The 17443-nt window shown below is 35.1% G+C and overlaps 1 protein-coding gene across 5 annotated transcripts in view; it reads left to right on the forward strand.

Annotated features, from left to right (window-relative positions):
• Nucleotides 1–17443, forward strand: part of ARMC8 (armadillo repeat containing 8) — a 95146-nt gene that overhangs the window by 39472 nt on the left and 38231 nt on the right. For all 5 annotated transcript variants that reach the window (XM_010976768.3, XM_031441759.2, XM_064491486.1 and 2 more), the window contains 6 exons: nucleotides 3050–3130; nucleotides 5099–5174; nucleotides 5271–5361; nucleotides 7082–7142; nucleotides 9482–9682; nucleotides 12376–12471. In XM_010976768.3, the coding sequence (XP_010975070.1) occupies nucleotides 3050–3130; nucleotides 5099–5174; nucleotides 5271–5361; nucleotides 7082–7142; nucleotides 9482–9682; nucleotides 12376–12471 (606 nt within the window). The remainder of the gene's footprint in view (nucleotides 1–3049; nucleotides 3131–5098; nucleotides 5175–5270; nucleotides 5362–7081; nucleotides 7143–9481; nucleotides 9683–12375; nucleotides 12472–17443) is intronic.

Below are 17443 nucleotides of genomic sequence, written 5' to 3' on the forward strand. Positions count from 1 at the left end.
TCAGGAAACATTAGAGCGTTTTTAAACCCAGAGATGATAGTAATAGCCTAAAATGCAATATTAATTTCCCTATTGATACACCAACAACATGGATTTTTAAAAACAACAGACTGATGATCTCTGTATTTAATTATTAAAACCTTTTATTTTCGTATTGATTAGTTTACATATAGGCCCAAAATAAAATTAATAACATCATTTTAAGACTCATTTACAAACTTGCATATACTGGTATCAATATTAAATAAATTTGCATACTTTGGGAAGGGGAGACAGAAAAAGATTACTAAAGCATTTGTGTTATAAGCTAATCATAATTATATTTTTGAAATTCTCTCCCTGATTTACTAAGGATCAATAAAAGGCTAGTAATAATATTAATTGGAAATCTAACGTCTAAATTGTTGCCACTTTTTAAGCAGTTACTCGAATTTCTAAGACCTGTCTTTTGGAGTTTCAGATCATGAAGGCTTCTATGCTTCCCACCCTGTGCACGCTGCTTCACTACCCCAGGTTCATGCAGGTCGATTTGGAGAGACTAAAGGAGACTTGTTAAGAGTGGAACAGTTGTTCCTCCTCTTTAGTTGGTTTAGCCACTAGATTTTTCCTTGCAGTTAGTTTTACACAATCCTATGTACAACCACAGAGAGGAAGAAGAGCTTCTTTTGTAACAAACATTTGCTGCTATCTTTGGGCAAAGAACGTGAGGGAGAAAAAAGTCCGATATCTTGTAAGCGGTGGGGAACTGTTATGTACAAAGAATTGCATTGTGCTTCACCATCACTTACAAACATAGCTCCAAGACTGAAAACAATCTAGTGTCTGACTGTAGGGTACTAGTTAAAGCATGGGACATTCATACAATGGATTAAGGCCAAAAAAGAAATGAGAAACCTCTTTATGTACTGATATGAATGATCACTGAGTTGTATTATAAAGGAAATAAAAGGTTTAGAGCCATACACACACACACACACACATATGTATACTCATATATAATGTGTATTCTATAGTATGTATATAGTATTTGTATATAGTATTATATGTATAGTATTATTCTACCATTTGTGTTAAAACAGGGGGAAAGAATATACTTATGTATTTGTATACATATAAACTGTCTTGAAGAATATAAATTAATCTGTTAGTATTAGGTCACCTCAAGGCAGGAGAAGGGATTGGCTGAATACAGAGGTGGAAGAAGAGTGAGGTACAGGGGTGGAGGCAGCCACCTCTCTATTCAGCTATTCTGCTAAACATTACCAGTATTTAAATTAGGATGTTAAAATTTATAAGAAAGGCAAAAAAAGAACCTTGGCCAAGGCTAATTGGGGCTCATCTTCCTAATTTATTCTAGTTACCTGCTTATTAATAGGTAAGAAAAAAATGAGTCAGATTCTTAGGAGACCCTTCTTTTCCTTAGCTCCTCCATTACATTCTCCACCACTATCCTTATAATGAATAAGCCAGAAACTCCTATGTTTCAAATGAGATAATTCAAGTAAAGCATTTAGAGCAATATCCAGCACATAGCAAGTACCCCAGTAAGTAATACCTATAATTATAATTGCAGATGCATGGATGAGGATGAGGTAGGAAGACAGCACAGTTCAAACCTGTGCCCTGAGAACGTCAGTTTTTTCAGTCATTATAAAAGCAAGTTTGCACTATACTGGACGGATATGTAGTGATAAATACATCAAGCAATTGTTTTCTGGAAATTTGTCCTCATACTCAAAGGATCTGCCCAGATGCATGTTGTTAATAATGTTCAGCAAAATGTTGTTTATAATTGTGAGATATTAGAAACTATCTAAAATATGTAATTGGGGTTTGAGTAAACTGGAATATTATATAGTGATTAAAAATAAGAAATTAGAAGTTAGAAAATTTATAGACTTCAATTTGAAAACAACTATGCTAAATTTTTAAAATGTAAAGAAAAGTAAGAGAGAAATTGCCGAATTTTTTTGAAGAACCCTTTTAATAGTGTGTAAGATGTTTAGGGGATTGTTACTTATAAAATAGAATATGGCTGTTTTAACATTCAGAAGTATGAATCCTAATATCCCTACGTCAAACGATGGATATTTTGGTTTAAGAAGGAATGAGTATCTGCAAGATAGTTGTAGCTTGACTAAATAGTGAGTTCGAGAAGCTGGTTTGAGAGCTGTTTTTCTGGAGTAGGACCTGATTTCTTCTGGTGAACCCAGACAGGTAGCCTACCATTCAGCAGTACATTTTTCTCTTCTAGATAATGATAAGCATGAAGTACCATCCTTGCCTTGGCTTTAATTGACTTTGAGTGGATGAGTGGACATAAAAGAAATGAATAAGTAATGGCAAATTTGAAGCCTGGCATTAATCTTTAGCTTGTGCCACTGAAGATCTTTAGTAAATTGATTAGTAGAAAACAAGAGTTGATGAAAAATAAAATACCTGAATTTTCCTATTACTTCACCTTCTTACTCTAAGAAGTGATAATTTTAAGAAGAGAAATGAGAGAGATGGAGAACTAAAACATGTTTATCTCTCAGTTATAGAGTGTTGTGTTTCTCACTACTCAAACCTCCCGGATATGTTCAGACAGTTTAGGTTCTGGTCTAGTTCCTCTAGCAGTTAATTGGTTGTTGGGGTCCCCTGACTAGGTCATGAGTCTTAAGTTGTAGGAATGACTGTACTGTCTCCTGTGGGCATTGGGTAAGGGTGTGCACGTTAAATGCAGAGTTCGGAGTGCCTCTGTTGCTGTGATGGTGTGCTTCTTTAAGAATTGCAAAGGGCCTATGCTGGGAACGCTTCTGTGCCCCCTTATTGTTTTGAGGAAGTAAGGAGGCAGCACTTCCGTAGAACTGGGATGAGAGGTAAGACGTGGCTGCCCTTTGCAGGACTAAGAACAGTGTCTGTCTGCTTTGGGGGGATGGATTTACACAAGAGAAGGGTAACAGAATTCTACAGTGTAGTGAATATGGTTTTCTACATTTAAGTAAATGTTTTATTGGAATGAATCATTACTCTTCTTAATGTACTATTATATTCTCTTTTCTTACAGGGTCCAGATCATCAAACAGTTTTATTTAACCATGGTGCAGTTCAGAATATTGCTCACCTACTAACCTCAGTATCTTATAAAGTAAGATGTTAAAAATTATGGCCATTTTTATACTTTATTTTTGGTTTCTAGAGTCTTGCTCTAGAAAGAGGCCCACATATTTTATTGCTTCTTTGATAGATACATTGTGATCAAGAGTAGTATGTCAGTAAGTATTATGGGGCACTGTTATATCAATGAAATGCTCTTTTAAAAAAAAGAAAAACCCTGGCCTTTCAATTTTTTTTTTTTTCCCAGAATATGGTTGTGGTATAAGTTGCTATTGATTTTTACCTGGATCATTAGTCTCTTCTGGTAAGGTGTCAGTGCCAAAGCTTCGTGCCTTGAAGTATATAGGAGCAATGGCTTGCTGTATCAGGAAAGGCTTTGGATTTCCTATTTCAAACCTTTATTTAGCCACAGTGACTCAAACTTATACCATGTACCCACACATACATCAACATTTAAAATGTGTTCTCTTTTGTATTTTGAGTTTAAAAAGTCAAGGGTTTTCAGACTTGTTAATTAAATTTCTTTACCATCTTTTATATATAGGTAAGCAGTATCATGATATACTGTCAGACATAGGTTAAAACTTAGTCATTTCATTATTGTCCAATTGGACAGTTGTAGCAAATATTGGGACATTGTCTTTATTGTGTCACATTAGAACTAAGTGTGCCAGAAATTTCCTGTAGAGCAGAGAAGCAATCATTTTTGTCCTCTGTCCGTTTGTACTGATCTTTTGGTCCTTAGCTTTATTGCAGGTATGGCCTGCTAATACGTATATTTTCCCTACCTCAGACATCCAGAGTTAGGTCTTGGTGAAGATCTCACAAGGATGGGAATAGGGAATGGTACCAGCTTGAAACTAGCCAGAAGCAAGGGAAGGAAATGTATACTGAGAGCTGCTTCCTCTACTCTGTACCACATGGAGGCTGAGACCAGCCAGCACTTGCATATCAGGAAACAGTTGCTGGGGTGGCGATTTACTGCCCCTCTTCTCCATCCTCTAGCTTCATTAATTCCCCCAGTTCTTCCTCCATTTCTTTCTTTTCTTTTCCACACTAGACTTCTTTATCTACAATGACAAATAACAGTGAAAGGGAAAAGGTTTTGGTAACATTACTCTTGCCAAGGTTTACTCCATTGTCACAGTCTCATTAACATATTGCAGGTTCCGCCCGTTGACAGGTGCTAGTGCTGCAGAGCACTGCCCAAGTGAGGGACAGGGCTTCTTCACACCTCAGCCACCTGTGCTGCTGATCTCAGGCTCCACATAGGAACATCATATATAGACTCAGGCTTGGAAGCGACGGTTAGCTCATCTGGTGAAAACTGAACAGAATGAAAAATAACAGCTCTCATAGGAGCTCCTGCAAACTACAAAATATGTTGTATGTGGTCAAGAGATTGGGCCTTTGGTATCATCCCAGACCAGTCACCTAGTTTTGAGGAACAGTAGCACAGCTCATAGGTATTTCAGAAGTTAAATTAGTCCCTTTCAAATTTTTATTGTAACTTTCTTTCCTCTCTTGTTTTCTTTCCCCACCCCCCATCCCCATCCCATTCACAACTATGAGAGTACTCTTTCTTTTTTTTTTTTTTTTCTCTTCAGTTCTCTGGTTTATAATTTGGGAAGAAGAAATGTCCCACTTGAAAGGCAATTGGTAATTAATTGTTATTAAATTTCCTTTGCCTCACCAACATTGTATTTTTTACAGTGTTCTTTTAAATTTGATTAGGAATTTATCTAGTTCAGTTTTAGTTGCTACTTCACTGTTTTTTCTTTTCTGTTACTTCAAAATTAATTTTAACTTTTTATAATTAATTTTAACTTACTATACTCTTCAGACATACGCGTCTTATTTTTATTCCCTTGAGTCCTTCCTTTAGTACTTTAAGCAGATTTAAATAGTTATTTTTTCAGAAGAGTTTAGATTCTGAGACATTGAAATTTCTATTTGCAAAACTAAAATAAACGCTTTGTTTGTTCACTTATTTTTACAGGTTCGAATGCAAGCACTGAAATGCTTCTCAGTTTTAGCTTTTGAAAATCCCCAGGTATCGATGACTCTGGTAAATGGTAGGCTGGAACTTTCAGTGGCACCTACATGATTTAATTTATGAACTTTGTAGATTTAAAGAATTCCTTAATCTTTGTTGTTTGTTTGATTTCTAGTTTTGGTTGATGGAGAATTGTTACCACAAATTTTTGTGAAGATGTTACAGAGGGATAAGCCTATTGAGATGCAGCTCACATCAGCAAAATGGTAAAAGTCAAGACAATGTGGGACCAAAGACAGTGCTTTATCGATATCGTAGAATATTTTGGACAGCCTAATTAGCTCACTTTCAATTCCCATCTTGTTGGGGATTTTGAAATTTGAACGTCATGGGATTATGTCACCTTTTCTTAAATGGATGTGAGTTTTGTACTCAGTTTACTACTAGTACTGTGCAGAAGGACTCTCTTGTAACATCTAAGACTACAGAAAATTGCTTCGTAACATTCCCTTCTCTTTGTATTTCAGTTGAAATAATACAGAATTAAATCAGATTTAACCAACATATATTATGCTAAGTATTATGCCAGGAAAATATAAAGATATAGAAATAGTGAGAATTAGTGGAAGTTGATAACCAAGTCATGATTTCAGAGAATGTGACTTCCTTATCTTTATAAAAACAAAGATTGCTTATACAGACGTGACTGTTTATAAGAAAGTTATGTAATGTTCTTATTGGCACAGTTCCTGGCTCACGTAAGCATTCAATACATATTAATTCTATAATTGTCACTACATTTCCAGATAGGTTTGGCACCTGTTATGTAAGGTTCTGTGCTAAATGAATGGTTTAGTTTCACCATGTAAGAAGTTGTGGCTTTCTAATATTTTGACCAGAATGAGGAATTGTCAGTGAATCACTCATGCATCATGATTGTTTGCTTTTTTTTTTTAAATATTATGTGTATTTTTTGTTTGTCTGCTTTTTGTCTGAAGGAATCTTTGAAAAAGGAAATTCTCATTAATTTAAGTTTTGTAATTGCTTAATGTTCAGTACCTGCTTATGGAGTACAAAGCAATTTTATTCTCCCCCCCCCCATCTTTTTTTTTTGCTATTATCTTTTTTTCTTTTTTCTCTTCTTTTACAAACCCTTGTGTTGAGGGCTGACTTTCAATAGATTGCAGCGAGGGAGCTGCTCTGCTACGTTAGAAACCCCGACCTGGAAGCAGGTTGTCTAGGAATGGTTTAGCACCAGATTCACCACAAACTGAGCATGTGGTGCGTGACGGGCAAGGGGGCGGCCGCCTTTCCGGCCACACCCCATGTCCCAGGACGAAGGGCTCTCCGCACAAGCAATCTTATTCTTATTCAAAGCTAGATATAATTGTGAAAGTAAATTGCTTTTCAGGAGAACCAAATCAGTGGCTAATTCTGAAAGCCACTGCTAGTAACCTCTGAATACTTATCTTAGTGATAGCTGTAAGTGTTGTAAGTTAAATCCTTCTTCTGCGATACTTCTGCTGTTACTGGAGTTAGAATATTCCAACTTAACTTCATTTGAACTTAGATATTTTGTTAACTTTATATATTATTTTTAATTTTTTTCCTTTTTATTGTGGAAAATTTCAAACATAAAAAAGTACAGAGAAAAGTCTATAAAGAACTCCAATGTGCCCAGCACATTTACTTACTCACTGCTTTAACGTTTACTTATTCATTCAGCCATGTATTTTTGAAACAATTTTGTAGGTATTTAAAAAAAATATCTGGCTTACTGTCTGCATGTATCAGATAGTTTTCTTTGACTGTTAAATTAACAGAACCTCAGATAAGGGAGTGGCTAAACCTCCCTTATGTGAGCGTTGTCTTCTTTTCCCCCATAAAATGTTAAAGACAAGCAGAGTTGTTTTGTTTTGTTTTGTTTTGTTTTGTTTAAAGCTTTAAAACACAAGCAAAAACTTACTCTCTGCCATCTTATTCCAGTTTAACTTACATGTGTAGAGCTGGAGCAATTCGGACAGATGACAACTGTATTGTACTAAAGGTGAGCTGATTGTTTCTAAAAATGTGGAAATTACCCAGTCATACACGTGTTGAATATAAATATTGATATTCCTGTTTCTTTTTACACATTTATCACTGTGGTATATGTGCATACCATGAAATAATATTAAAACAGCATGCTTTTCAGTGGGATGATGTAGTTTTAAAAAATTGGTTTTAAATGTGTTTTTAAAGTCAAAGTAAATAATTCTTTCCTTTTCAAACCTTTTCATTTTTATGGTAATTAGGAGGATGTAAAAATTGTAAAAATATGTAAAATTCAAGTTATGAAAATATACATTAGTCCTTGATTTTCATTAAGTTTGCAACAATTTTGTAGGCAAGCAGTTCACTAACAAAGACTTTTATCACCTTCATGGCAGATAATCAAAAGGCATAATGAGAAAGAATAAGTAAATAACACATGAAAGCAGTCTTCATTATTGTGATGTGTCAAATGCAACTGGAATTCAGAAAAACCCAGATAAAAGACTAGCCCTAAAAGTCTTAAGGACTGGATTCTGGTTTTAGCACTTCCAGCACTGACTGGGTTAGTAGCCTTGGGCACATCCCTTATCCTTTTGGTGCTTCAGACTCGTAGTTAACTGGAAAGCAATAATTCCATAGGGTATTGTGAGAATAGCAATATATTAAATACATTAAGCATCTCATTAGTTATAAAGAACAGAACAACTATAAATGATAGTGTGTCGTTTTATGAAGGAGGTGAAAGACTTACATGTGGAGAACTACAAAACATTGATTAAGGAAATTAAAGATGATTTAAAGAATTGCAGAGAAATCCCATACTCTTGGATTGAAAGAATTAATATTGTTATAGTGGTCATACTGCCCAGAGCTATCTACAGATTTGATGCAATCCCTATCAAGTTACCCAGGACATTTTTCACAGAACTAGAACAAATAATCCTAAAATTTCTATGGGATCACAAAAGACCCAGAATTGCCAAAGCAATACTGAAGAAAAAGAACAAAGCTGGAGGAATAACCCTCCCAGACTTCAGATAGTGTGTCATTTTATGAATATGAGCTCTCTCATTATCAGTGTTCAAAATGAACCCAAGGGTAAAAGAACATTAAGAAGATTAATGTTTCCTTTAGTCTTTGGTGAAGCAAGACAATTCATTTAATGAAATCTGAGGGCCCTAAGTAAACAGCACCACACAGAGTACTAAGGGCTTCTGTGCCCTTACTTAACTGCTCTGCCCCTTCTTTTCTTTCTCATTGCCAAACTAGGTTAATGGTATCTTCTTTATATAGTAGTTGTGAGCTTTAAATTCAATAATCCATGAATTCATGGTATTGATAAATGTTGGTAACTGTTCAAAGGAAAATAAGAATAAAGCTTTCTCCTTGGAAGCCTAGGGGTGTATTTTAAAGTCTGAAACAGCCTGATAGGAAATCAATACTGAACAGTAAAGTGCTAAACTCTGTGGTAAAGCAATAATAAGAACTTAGAAAAGAACACGCCATAGTTGACTGGTAGTTGAGGAAGGCTTCCTGTAAGTCTAACATTTCAGTTTCTATTTCCACATTATCCTTTAAAGTGAATTCGTCAGCCTTAGAAATATAAATATATGGGATATTTTTATTGAGAACCTAATGTGGATAAATTACCAAGATCAGTGCCAAGATTTTTGAAGGACCTCAGAAGTAAAATTGGATTAGTAGATTTCACAGTCATTATAGGGAGTTATTTGGAGAACCTAGGAACTGTGATTGATGCATTTCACTTGGATTATAGAACTGGTGGAATCTGAGTAATGGTAAGATGACTGAATTTTTAAAGGTGTATTTTGTTTTTGCAACTGTAGGTATTAATCTCTAAACAAAAATTAAAAGTCATCCTAGCCATATCACTCATTAAGGAAAAGATAGCATACTTTTTCTAAGGCAAAGTCATTCCTGATTAAACTTTTGGGTGTCTTTTAATATTAGTATATATTTATTAATATATTAAATTAATATATAGACAGGGCAGAAACATCAGAAATGATTTATTAGGGATTTTTAAATGTCTTTTGTAAGGTTGTATAATAAACTTCAGTCTTATAAATTACAAAAAGCCTAATTAGAGTTTGTATTAATGTGCTTTGATTGTATGATTATAGTGTGCCAGCATAAGTGATTAATATGCACTGAATTTTGTTTGTTTTTGCATTCCTCAAAGAAACCTTTTGTCCTCTGAAAGTCTTTATTGAAACATTTGTTCACACACATGACTCCCAGTAAAAACCATTGGGTTGATTCAACTATATGATCTCCATCATGCTTTTTGCCTTTACCAAAAAGCAAATAATTAATTTCATTGCCTTACAGACATTGCCTTGTTTGGTTCGAATGTGCAGTAAAGAGAGATTACTAGAGGAGAGAGTTGAAGGAGCTGAGACACTCGCCTATCTGATTGAACCAGATGTTGAGCTGCAGAGAATCGCAAGCATTACTGATCACCTCATTGCCATGCTTGCTGATTATTTCAAGTATCCCAGCTCAGTGAGTGCCATCACTGATATTAAAAGGGTATGTTCTCTTTTCATTTTTAGCAGCTTAAGAGGGATTGATTTTCTTACTGTTCACCACTTTGAACCAATTGATAATTACAGTTCAAAGTCCTTTTAAATAAAGGAATCTTTTACCTTTGGTAACATAGGTGATGTTGCTTTATGTGTTTATGAATCCAGTTTATTTTATGTTTATTGTCAGAAGTTTTTTTGTAAGGAGGTAATCAGAAAAGAAGAAAATTGCATCCCTAATTCCCAATTATCCTCAAAATAGTGGGGTCTCTAAGCTGGTTATTGACATTATATTAACATCATCTAATCCTATTCAAGGTCCCAGAATCATCTCTGTTGCTATGTTCTCATTCTTTAGGTCAGGAGTAATCTTTTCTTCCAAGTGACTGAGTGGCCTTATTTTACTCTCCACCACTGTCTTTTTCTTTTGCTATCTTTTTTCCCCTAATTTTTGCCATCTTCTCTTTCCTTTCTGCAGTTTCATACTGCGCTTTGTGTCTGCTATTGACAGCTAAAGCACCATTTAACCTCCAGCTTGAGACCATCAGGGACCAAATTGTGCTAACTTTTTCTCAAAATAGAAATTCCTTAGAACAGATAGATATTCCTTTTGGTTTTGTTTTGCTCAACCTGTTTGTCATATTCATTTCTCTAATCATGAGAGATAAATACTCTATTAGAGAAAATTTATTTAAGGAGGTCATGGTAGTGAGAGCATTGCCTTCTATTTAGTAACCAATTCTGTTTCACAAATGTGACTGTATTTTTGTGATGCCACTATTCTCAATGGTAAAATTTTTTGAACTGTTGTCTTGACCTGTCCCATACCCGAGTTCTAGAAAACTTCATCTGGTAGGCATCTGTTCATTTGGCATTTAACAATGAAAAAAACTATTAAGGGTATACCTTTCCTCTGACTCAGACAGGACCTAAAATAATCTTCATTGATATTTGTGTTAATGTACACTGCTCTTTCTGTATTAAAGTTCTGTGCCTGCTCTTCCCTCAGTAGTAGTATTTTTCCAGTAGAAGTGGTGGGTTATATTGAACCACCTGCCTTGTCTGTTTTCCCTCTGGCAACTCACTCACACTAACATAGTACCTCACAGTCCAAAGATAAATGAGCAAGTCCTAACTGTGGCCTCATGAGCATCCTTAGTTGACTGTCCCATCAAGGCAAATAGGACACTTTGATGGACATGAGAGTGAGGAAACATGGTTATAAGAACTTCTAGCCCATGCATGTGCAAATCATTTAACTAGTATATAGATTATCCCTTACGTTAGGGTTTTTCCACTTTTTTCCACCACAGTAAAACTGGAATGATAATTTTTAAAAATTATCTCCTGGATTTGAATATTAGTTTGTTTTGTCATCTTTGTTTTTGATGATGGATTATCCAGTGGTTTCCCACAGGTATAGATACTAGACCCATAAGAGAGGAATTTTTACATGTTAATAAATGTGTGATTTTCATGATATATTAGTCCAAGTCAATATTCTAATATATGATGTGACTAGAAAGTAGTTAAGACATAAGAAGAGATACATTAGAACTTACACGTGAAAACGAGTGTTGTGTATTGGGAGTTTCCTCCCATTATCCATCAGTGCTGCTTTGACCACAGTATTTTTGAAGCTTCTCTTAAGAACTGCCTTCAGAACCACCCCAATTGAGTTTCAGTGTTTTTACTGTGGTATTTTTGTTGTTGTTACTCTAAATGATGTTACCCAGCTGGATTTCCCCATCTTCACACACCAGTGACATTTAACTTAAAAACTCTCTTAGTTGATGAAGATATATAATTGGCAGGGTTTTCTTGCTAGTATGCCACTCAACTCTTTAGGAATTCTCAAAAGAGGGTGTCATAGTATTCTGAACAACACCTATGTCTTTGCATAAGGGTAAACCTTTCCAAGGCAACTCATTTGGAAAAAGTTGTCATCATTTAGATGAGTAAGTTGTATCTCTTAGTTATAAAATTATTTACTTTACTGATATGCCTTGTGTATTTACTGGTTTGTATTTAGTCACTAGAAGTATCCTGGGAACATGCTTCTCTTTTATTTTTATGGTAGTTTGGTGATAAATCAGGTATATGGAAGAGTTGTTAACTGAGAAAGCCAGTTAATGCTATGGAAAGATAGCATTAATTGTTTACCAGTAAGTAATTTTAATGAATTTATCCCAAAAAAAGCCCCCTCTGAACATAATTCTTCGATAGCCATAATAGATAATTATGATTACCATTATCTCTTGTTTATTAAGGATTTTCACAAAAATTTCCCTGTTTCTAAAAGCTTTTTAAATGCTGAAATTCGGCTAGCACTAACCTTAATGTTTGGAAAACTTTCTAAATATTGTTGCAGTAGCACTCTAGTTATCAGCTATATCCTAGGGCTCGAAAGGCCCGAGTGTGCCTTGATTTGGGGGAGACCATTTCAGAGAGCTGGGACAAGCAAGCATCGGTGCCGCTAAAGCTACCATCTCGAAACACTGAATTTTTAGGGCTCAAAGGTTCGCAAAAGTTTTTCATATACCGGTGTCAGATGTTGTGGTGTTCACTTTTAGACAGAAGCAGACTGCAGGAATTCCAGGACACATTGACACAAACACACAGCAACTCTACTCGATTAGTTTTTTTGAAAATTTAATCATGGGATGAGTTGGAACTTACCTTTTTTTTCCCCTCCCATAGCTTGATCATGACTTAAAGCATGCTCACGAACTTCGCCAGGCTGCATTCAAGCTCTATGCCTCTCTCGGAGCAAACGATGAAGACATCCGGAAGAAGGTGAGTCTGGGAGAGGGGCGTCCCCCAGTCCTGACAGCCAGCAGGCAGGGAGTGACATCAACCTGAAAGTCGTGGTGAAGAGCACTAACAGTGACTGTTTGACTATAATAAAACAGAGTGACTAAAGGCATAATTGAAGAATGAATGGGACCCGGATTTGGGGGTCGTTTGTTTGTTTTTAGAACATAGAGTGGCATGGCCGTGCTGGAATGACAAATAACTGGCGTGCTTTTTTGTGTCATTAATATGGATTATTATGTTGCACATTTTTTGCATGTGTTCTGATAAAAATCAATTCTAGCACTGTGAAGCTTCAGACACCTTGAAAGACCTAACACTAGAATTGTAAATGTTATTTATGGAAATACTTTCCAATGCCATTGAGAAATTCAAATCTCTATTGTATATTGTTCTTTGATATGTGGCTTAGTTATGTTTTGATTTTTTTTTTGCTACTGTGCAAGATTGATGTGAATAAAATCTTTGTGGAATAATGATTTTATGTTTAGTGAGTGGTCATCTGAATTTTCCAGCTCCAAAATATGTATCACTGGTATAGCACCTTATGTTACTACAGCCTAGTCTGACACTGAGCTCATGTTCTGTCTGAGAATAGTTCTAAGCAGGGAGTAAGGTATAGTGGTAAGCTCTGATTTGGCTTCCTCCACAAACCAAAAGGCTGGAGCTTACCACTCAAAAATATGTATAATCTAATAAATTATATGCAAGGCTTTTAGGAACATCAGTAAATTAATTCATGTTCTGTCTTGGTGAGCCATAGCAGAAAGAGCAAATTGTGTATTATTTACTGAACATGGCAATTTACTAAATCTCCCCATCCTATATTGGTATTTTAAGGAGCCCTGTGAGAGAAAGCACAAAGTATTAGAATTTTAATATGATTTGGAGAAGTACTTTGGGCTTGTAGAGAGAGAAGTATGGAATTAACTGCAGGTTTATTGAAATAAATGGAACCATTCTAGAAGAAAATTGAAATTGATAGCAGTAAGATTAGGTATGTAAGTAGCTTTGTTTTAAAATCAGTGCAGAAAACACAACTACGCTGAATGTTTTCCACGTACCTCAATTTAGTTCAGTTAACAAGATGTTTTTGACTTGAATTGTTTTAGTGAATATCTATGGAAATCTTTTTTGACACAATTGAGCTTTCATTTGTAAACTGTTACTTCAAGGCACACGTACTAGTGCTATGATATTCCCAATGTCTGAACATGAGTTATAGATGCTGACGTTGATGTCCCATTCAGTTCAGGTACATGGTGTATTGCAAGGGAAGAGGCTTTTATGGCAACTCATGTAGATAAAACATTTTTAAAAACTTGACATGGACTGTATAACTTAAATACGTAATAATTTGTTTGGGGATGGTTATTAGGGCCCATTGGAAAGAGAAGTATTTTACCCATTCTTTTAGCTCAAGAAGGCTTGCCATGGACTGAAAGGGAGATAGATAGGTGGACCATAATGGGGGGAAATAGGATGTCCATTTGTACTTCTTTGTAATTTTTTGTTAATAAACTATTGTTTTGGAATTAATGACTTTAATTTGTGATATCGTGTTCTAGAAATACTTGCAACGTAACAGTCTGATGATCAAGTAGTCTATTAAAACTTGTATTTATAATATGTATAATTTCCTGATAAGGCTAAATCCTGATAATTTCTGTAGAAGTATAACAAATAAAGAATAAGTTATAATTTATAGTTTTTTTGTGTGTGCTGAAGAAAAGATACTGTGATATTCTTATGTAATGGGGATTATATAGGGTTTTTAGGAAGATATTTAATTTCTGGGAAATTAAGTGAATAATTTACAGTTCATAGCAACTACTGAAGAGAGAAATTGTAAAATGGAAAATATAAAGTAATTTTGTGATAAAATTTGCATGAAAATGATTCTTAGGAGTGGAGAATTCTTATTTTCGGTGTATAAATGATGATAAATGATAACTCTTCCTTTGAATGCATTTATTTCCATTCTATTTTTTTGTTGAAATAATTATTTGGGTAGATTTTTATTTACTTTCTCCATGAAATATTTATTTACCTTTTACACTTATGCCTTATGAACTTTGATTGTATTTCTTTCTTTCTTTTTTTTTCTGGTTTAGATTCTTGAAGTACAATGTTATTATTGTTTTATTTTTTAATGCAGTTTTTATACTTGCTGAGATGGAATTTCAGTTTACTGAGTTAATGAGTGGAGAATCTCTGATCAGATATTTCAAGGACTATAGACCTATTTCCACCCAACTCCCACCCCCTCTACCCAAGCCCCCACCAAACAGAAGCAACAAAAAGGCTTTTTGTTTGTTTCAGGATAAAAATATGAAATGTTCAGATGGCCTGCCTTTTAAATTGAAAATGGGAATGTAATTCAATAAATGCAGGAAATAACATATATCCCATTGCCCTATTCTGACCAGTTAAGGAAATGAGGCAGGATAAAGAAGAGAAAACTAAAGCAAAGAGATGGAGACAGTGAGGGGTATACACAGCAGTGAAGGAGAAAGAAACAGGCCTTTTCTCCTCCTAGAATTATGTGTCTGTCTATCCTGTTGCTTCTAAAGACGTCTGAAGGTCTGCTGTGATTTCATTTCTTGATACCTTCTCTCTGGGCCACACAAAATTAAGCTGAAAACTGAATATGACCTGTAGGTCAGAGATTTATCACTCCTGCTTTGAGGCAGTGTTGATGTGTTCCCATTAAAAGAAACCAACTATATAACGGTCCCTGGAACCTAATAAGCACTCAATAAATATTGTTACATGAATACAGAGAGATAAATATAGAAATGAAAATGCAGAAATCATACACAGAGTGACATTTCCTTTAATATACCTGGATCTTTCTGTATCCTTTTGTGCAGATAAAGTTGGTATCCTAATTCCTAGCTTGGCATCCTTTATCACTTTGTGACATAACACTCTGTGACCTACAAATTACCTGATTTCCTGTGGTGTCCTGTCAGTGAAAGAGGGTGGAAAGAGCCCTGCGGTGAGTGGAAAACATTACCATTGGCTGTGACATGAAGAGGGAGAAGAAGCCCAAGAAAAGATGAAGGACCACTCAGCTTGACAACAGATGTGGCCTGGCCATATTAAACTTAGAATAATTCAAGGATTTTGGTTAGGGAAAGCAAGGGCAGAGGTAGGAATTGAGAGCTCAGTGAAAGAAGGGTCTGGAGCACATTAGCAGTAACTGAAGTGATGGCAATGCCAGGTTAAAAACTAGCTGTCATCTCTGCCATAGGGACAGCCTAGTTTCTGATGATAGCCTTTACCAGGATATTAAAGCTGACTAGGAAGCATACATTCAGTTAATGGGACAGTAAAAAAGAAAGAAGTTAAGATAACCAACAAATTATTTCAAGTAGTGGCATCCCAGTCAAAACCCCAGTCAGCCGGTTAAGTCGTGCAGGGGCAGCAGTGGCAAACAACCCTGTAGTTGTGCAGCCGATTGTTTTATAGCAAAGAGTTGCTTTTATAGAGACCATCACTTTCTTGCCACCTGTTGATCATCAGTTAGGTTGGAAATTTAAAAAGATTGTCTTTCTTTTACTATCTTCAAGGCACTTGTAGAATTTATTAGAAATAGTTAGAAAATGTAAATGGAGGAAAATTAGAAGTATTAAATATAAGTTAAAATGTAAGGAAATTAATAAATTGAACAGGATGTTAAAAAATAAAACACATTACAAATGTTAAGTGTAGTACTTATTGTAGTCTTCGCTCCTTTGAGATACCTGACTAATGGAGCCTTTCAAAAAGCTTTCCTCTTGGACTTCGAGTACTTATGTTTTAGCTGGATATCCCTTTTGAAGAACTAGAATGTAAGCTCCATGAGGGCAGGGATTTTTTTAATGTTTTGTTCCTCACTGTATTCCCAGCATCTACAGTACTATTGGATGCATAGTTGGCATTTAATAAATATTTGAAGAATGAATGGGTGAATGAAAAAAATGCATGGACAAATGGATAAATGAATCATATCACAAAATTGTGTTGTTAAGCACCGTTAATCATGTTACATATGGACCTCTCTGCATTAAGAACTTTCATAACTTTATTAGCAATTCTGCAGGTATGTGAAGAGAGGAGATTTAAAATAGAGGAACTCTATGTATCTGATCATATAGGCAAGAAGTTTCACTATACTTAGCACAGAGAAAATGCAGGAAGTTCCCATTTTCAAGAGGCAGACAGTCCCAAGGACGTGTCTTCTACTCACTCTGATATAGAACAAAGAGAACATATTTTGTGGTATGGTACTTGTTTAACTTTGAAATTATTTCTTCATTTTTTTCCTTTCTAAATGTGTGATTTTTAAAAATGTATAGGATTCACCAGTGTGAATCTGGACCAGTTTTTTTCCCCTGAGGATAAAAGTATGATTTGGTTTATAGAAATTAGTCCAAGTCTCCGGAATCAACTATTCTGTAAAGTGATATATACCTGTATAAAATATTATATTCCCAACTAATGAATCTCAGATTTTTATGAAAATCATAATTAATAAAGGCCAGTAATTTAATTCAGTTCTACATAGACTGTACTGCCTACATTGTATGAACATTGTCAAGAGGGTGGAGGGAAGAGGTAAATAGTAAGATGAGATAAAGAGCAATAAAGACACAGCCTTAATACTCAGCATTTATAATAAAACCTCAGTACGTCAGAAAAAAGGAATAGCCAGTAAGAATTTGCGAGGGGCTCAAAGAATTATTTGAAACCAGTTAAAATGAACATAGTAGTATCAGTGGAGCTATCTTTGAATCAATTTGGAAATTACTAATTTAATATTTTTGTCATTTTTAATGTTTTCTAAGTGCCTTTTATTTTATATCTTCAAGAATTTAAAGCATTAAATCTTAACTTTTTGTTCCATTGGGGGAAAAATGCCATCTAGTCACAGTGGTTTTTACATAACATATGTGAAGAAGGTAGCCAA

Source organism: Camelus dromedarius, chromosome 2 (assembly GCF_036321535.1).
Source record: "Camelus dromedarius isolate mCamDro1 chromosome 2, mCamDro1.pat, whole genome shotgun sequence".
NCBI classification, from domain to species: domain Eukaryota; kingdom Metazoa; phylum Chordata; class Mammalia; order Artiodactyla; family Camelidae; genus Camelus; species Camelus dromedarius.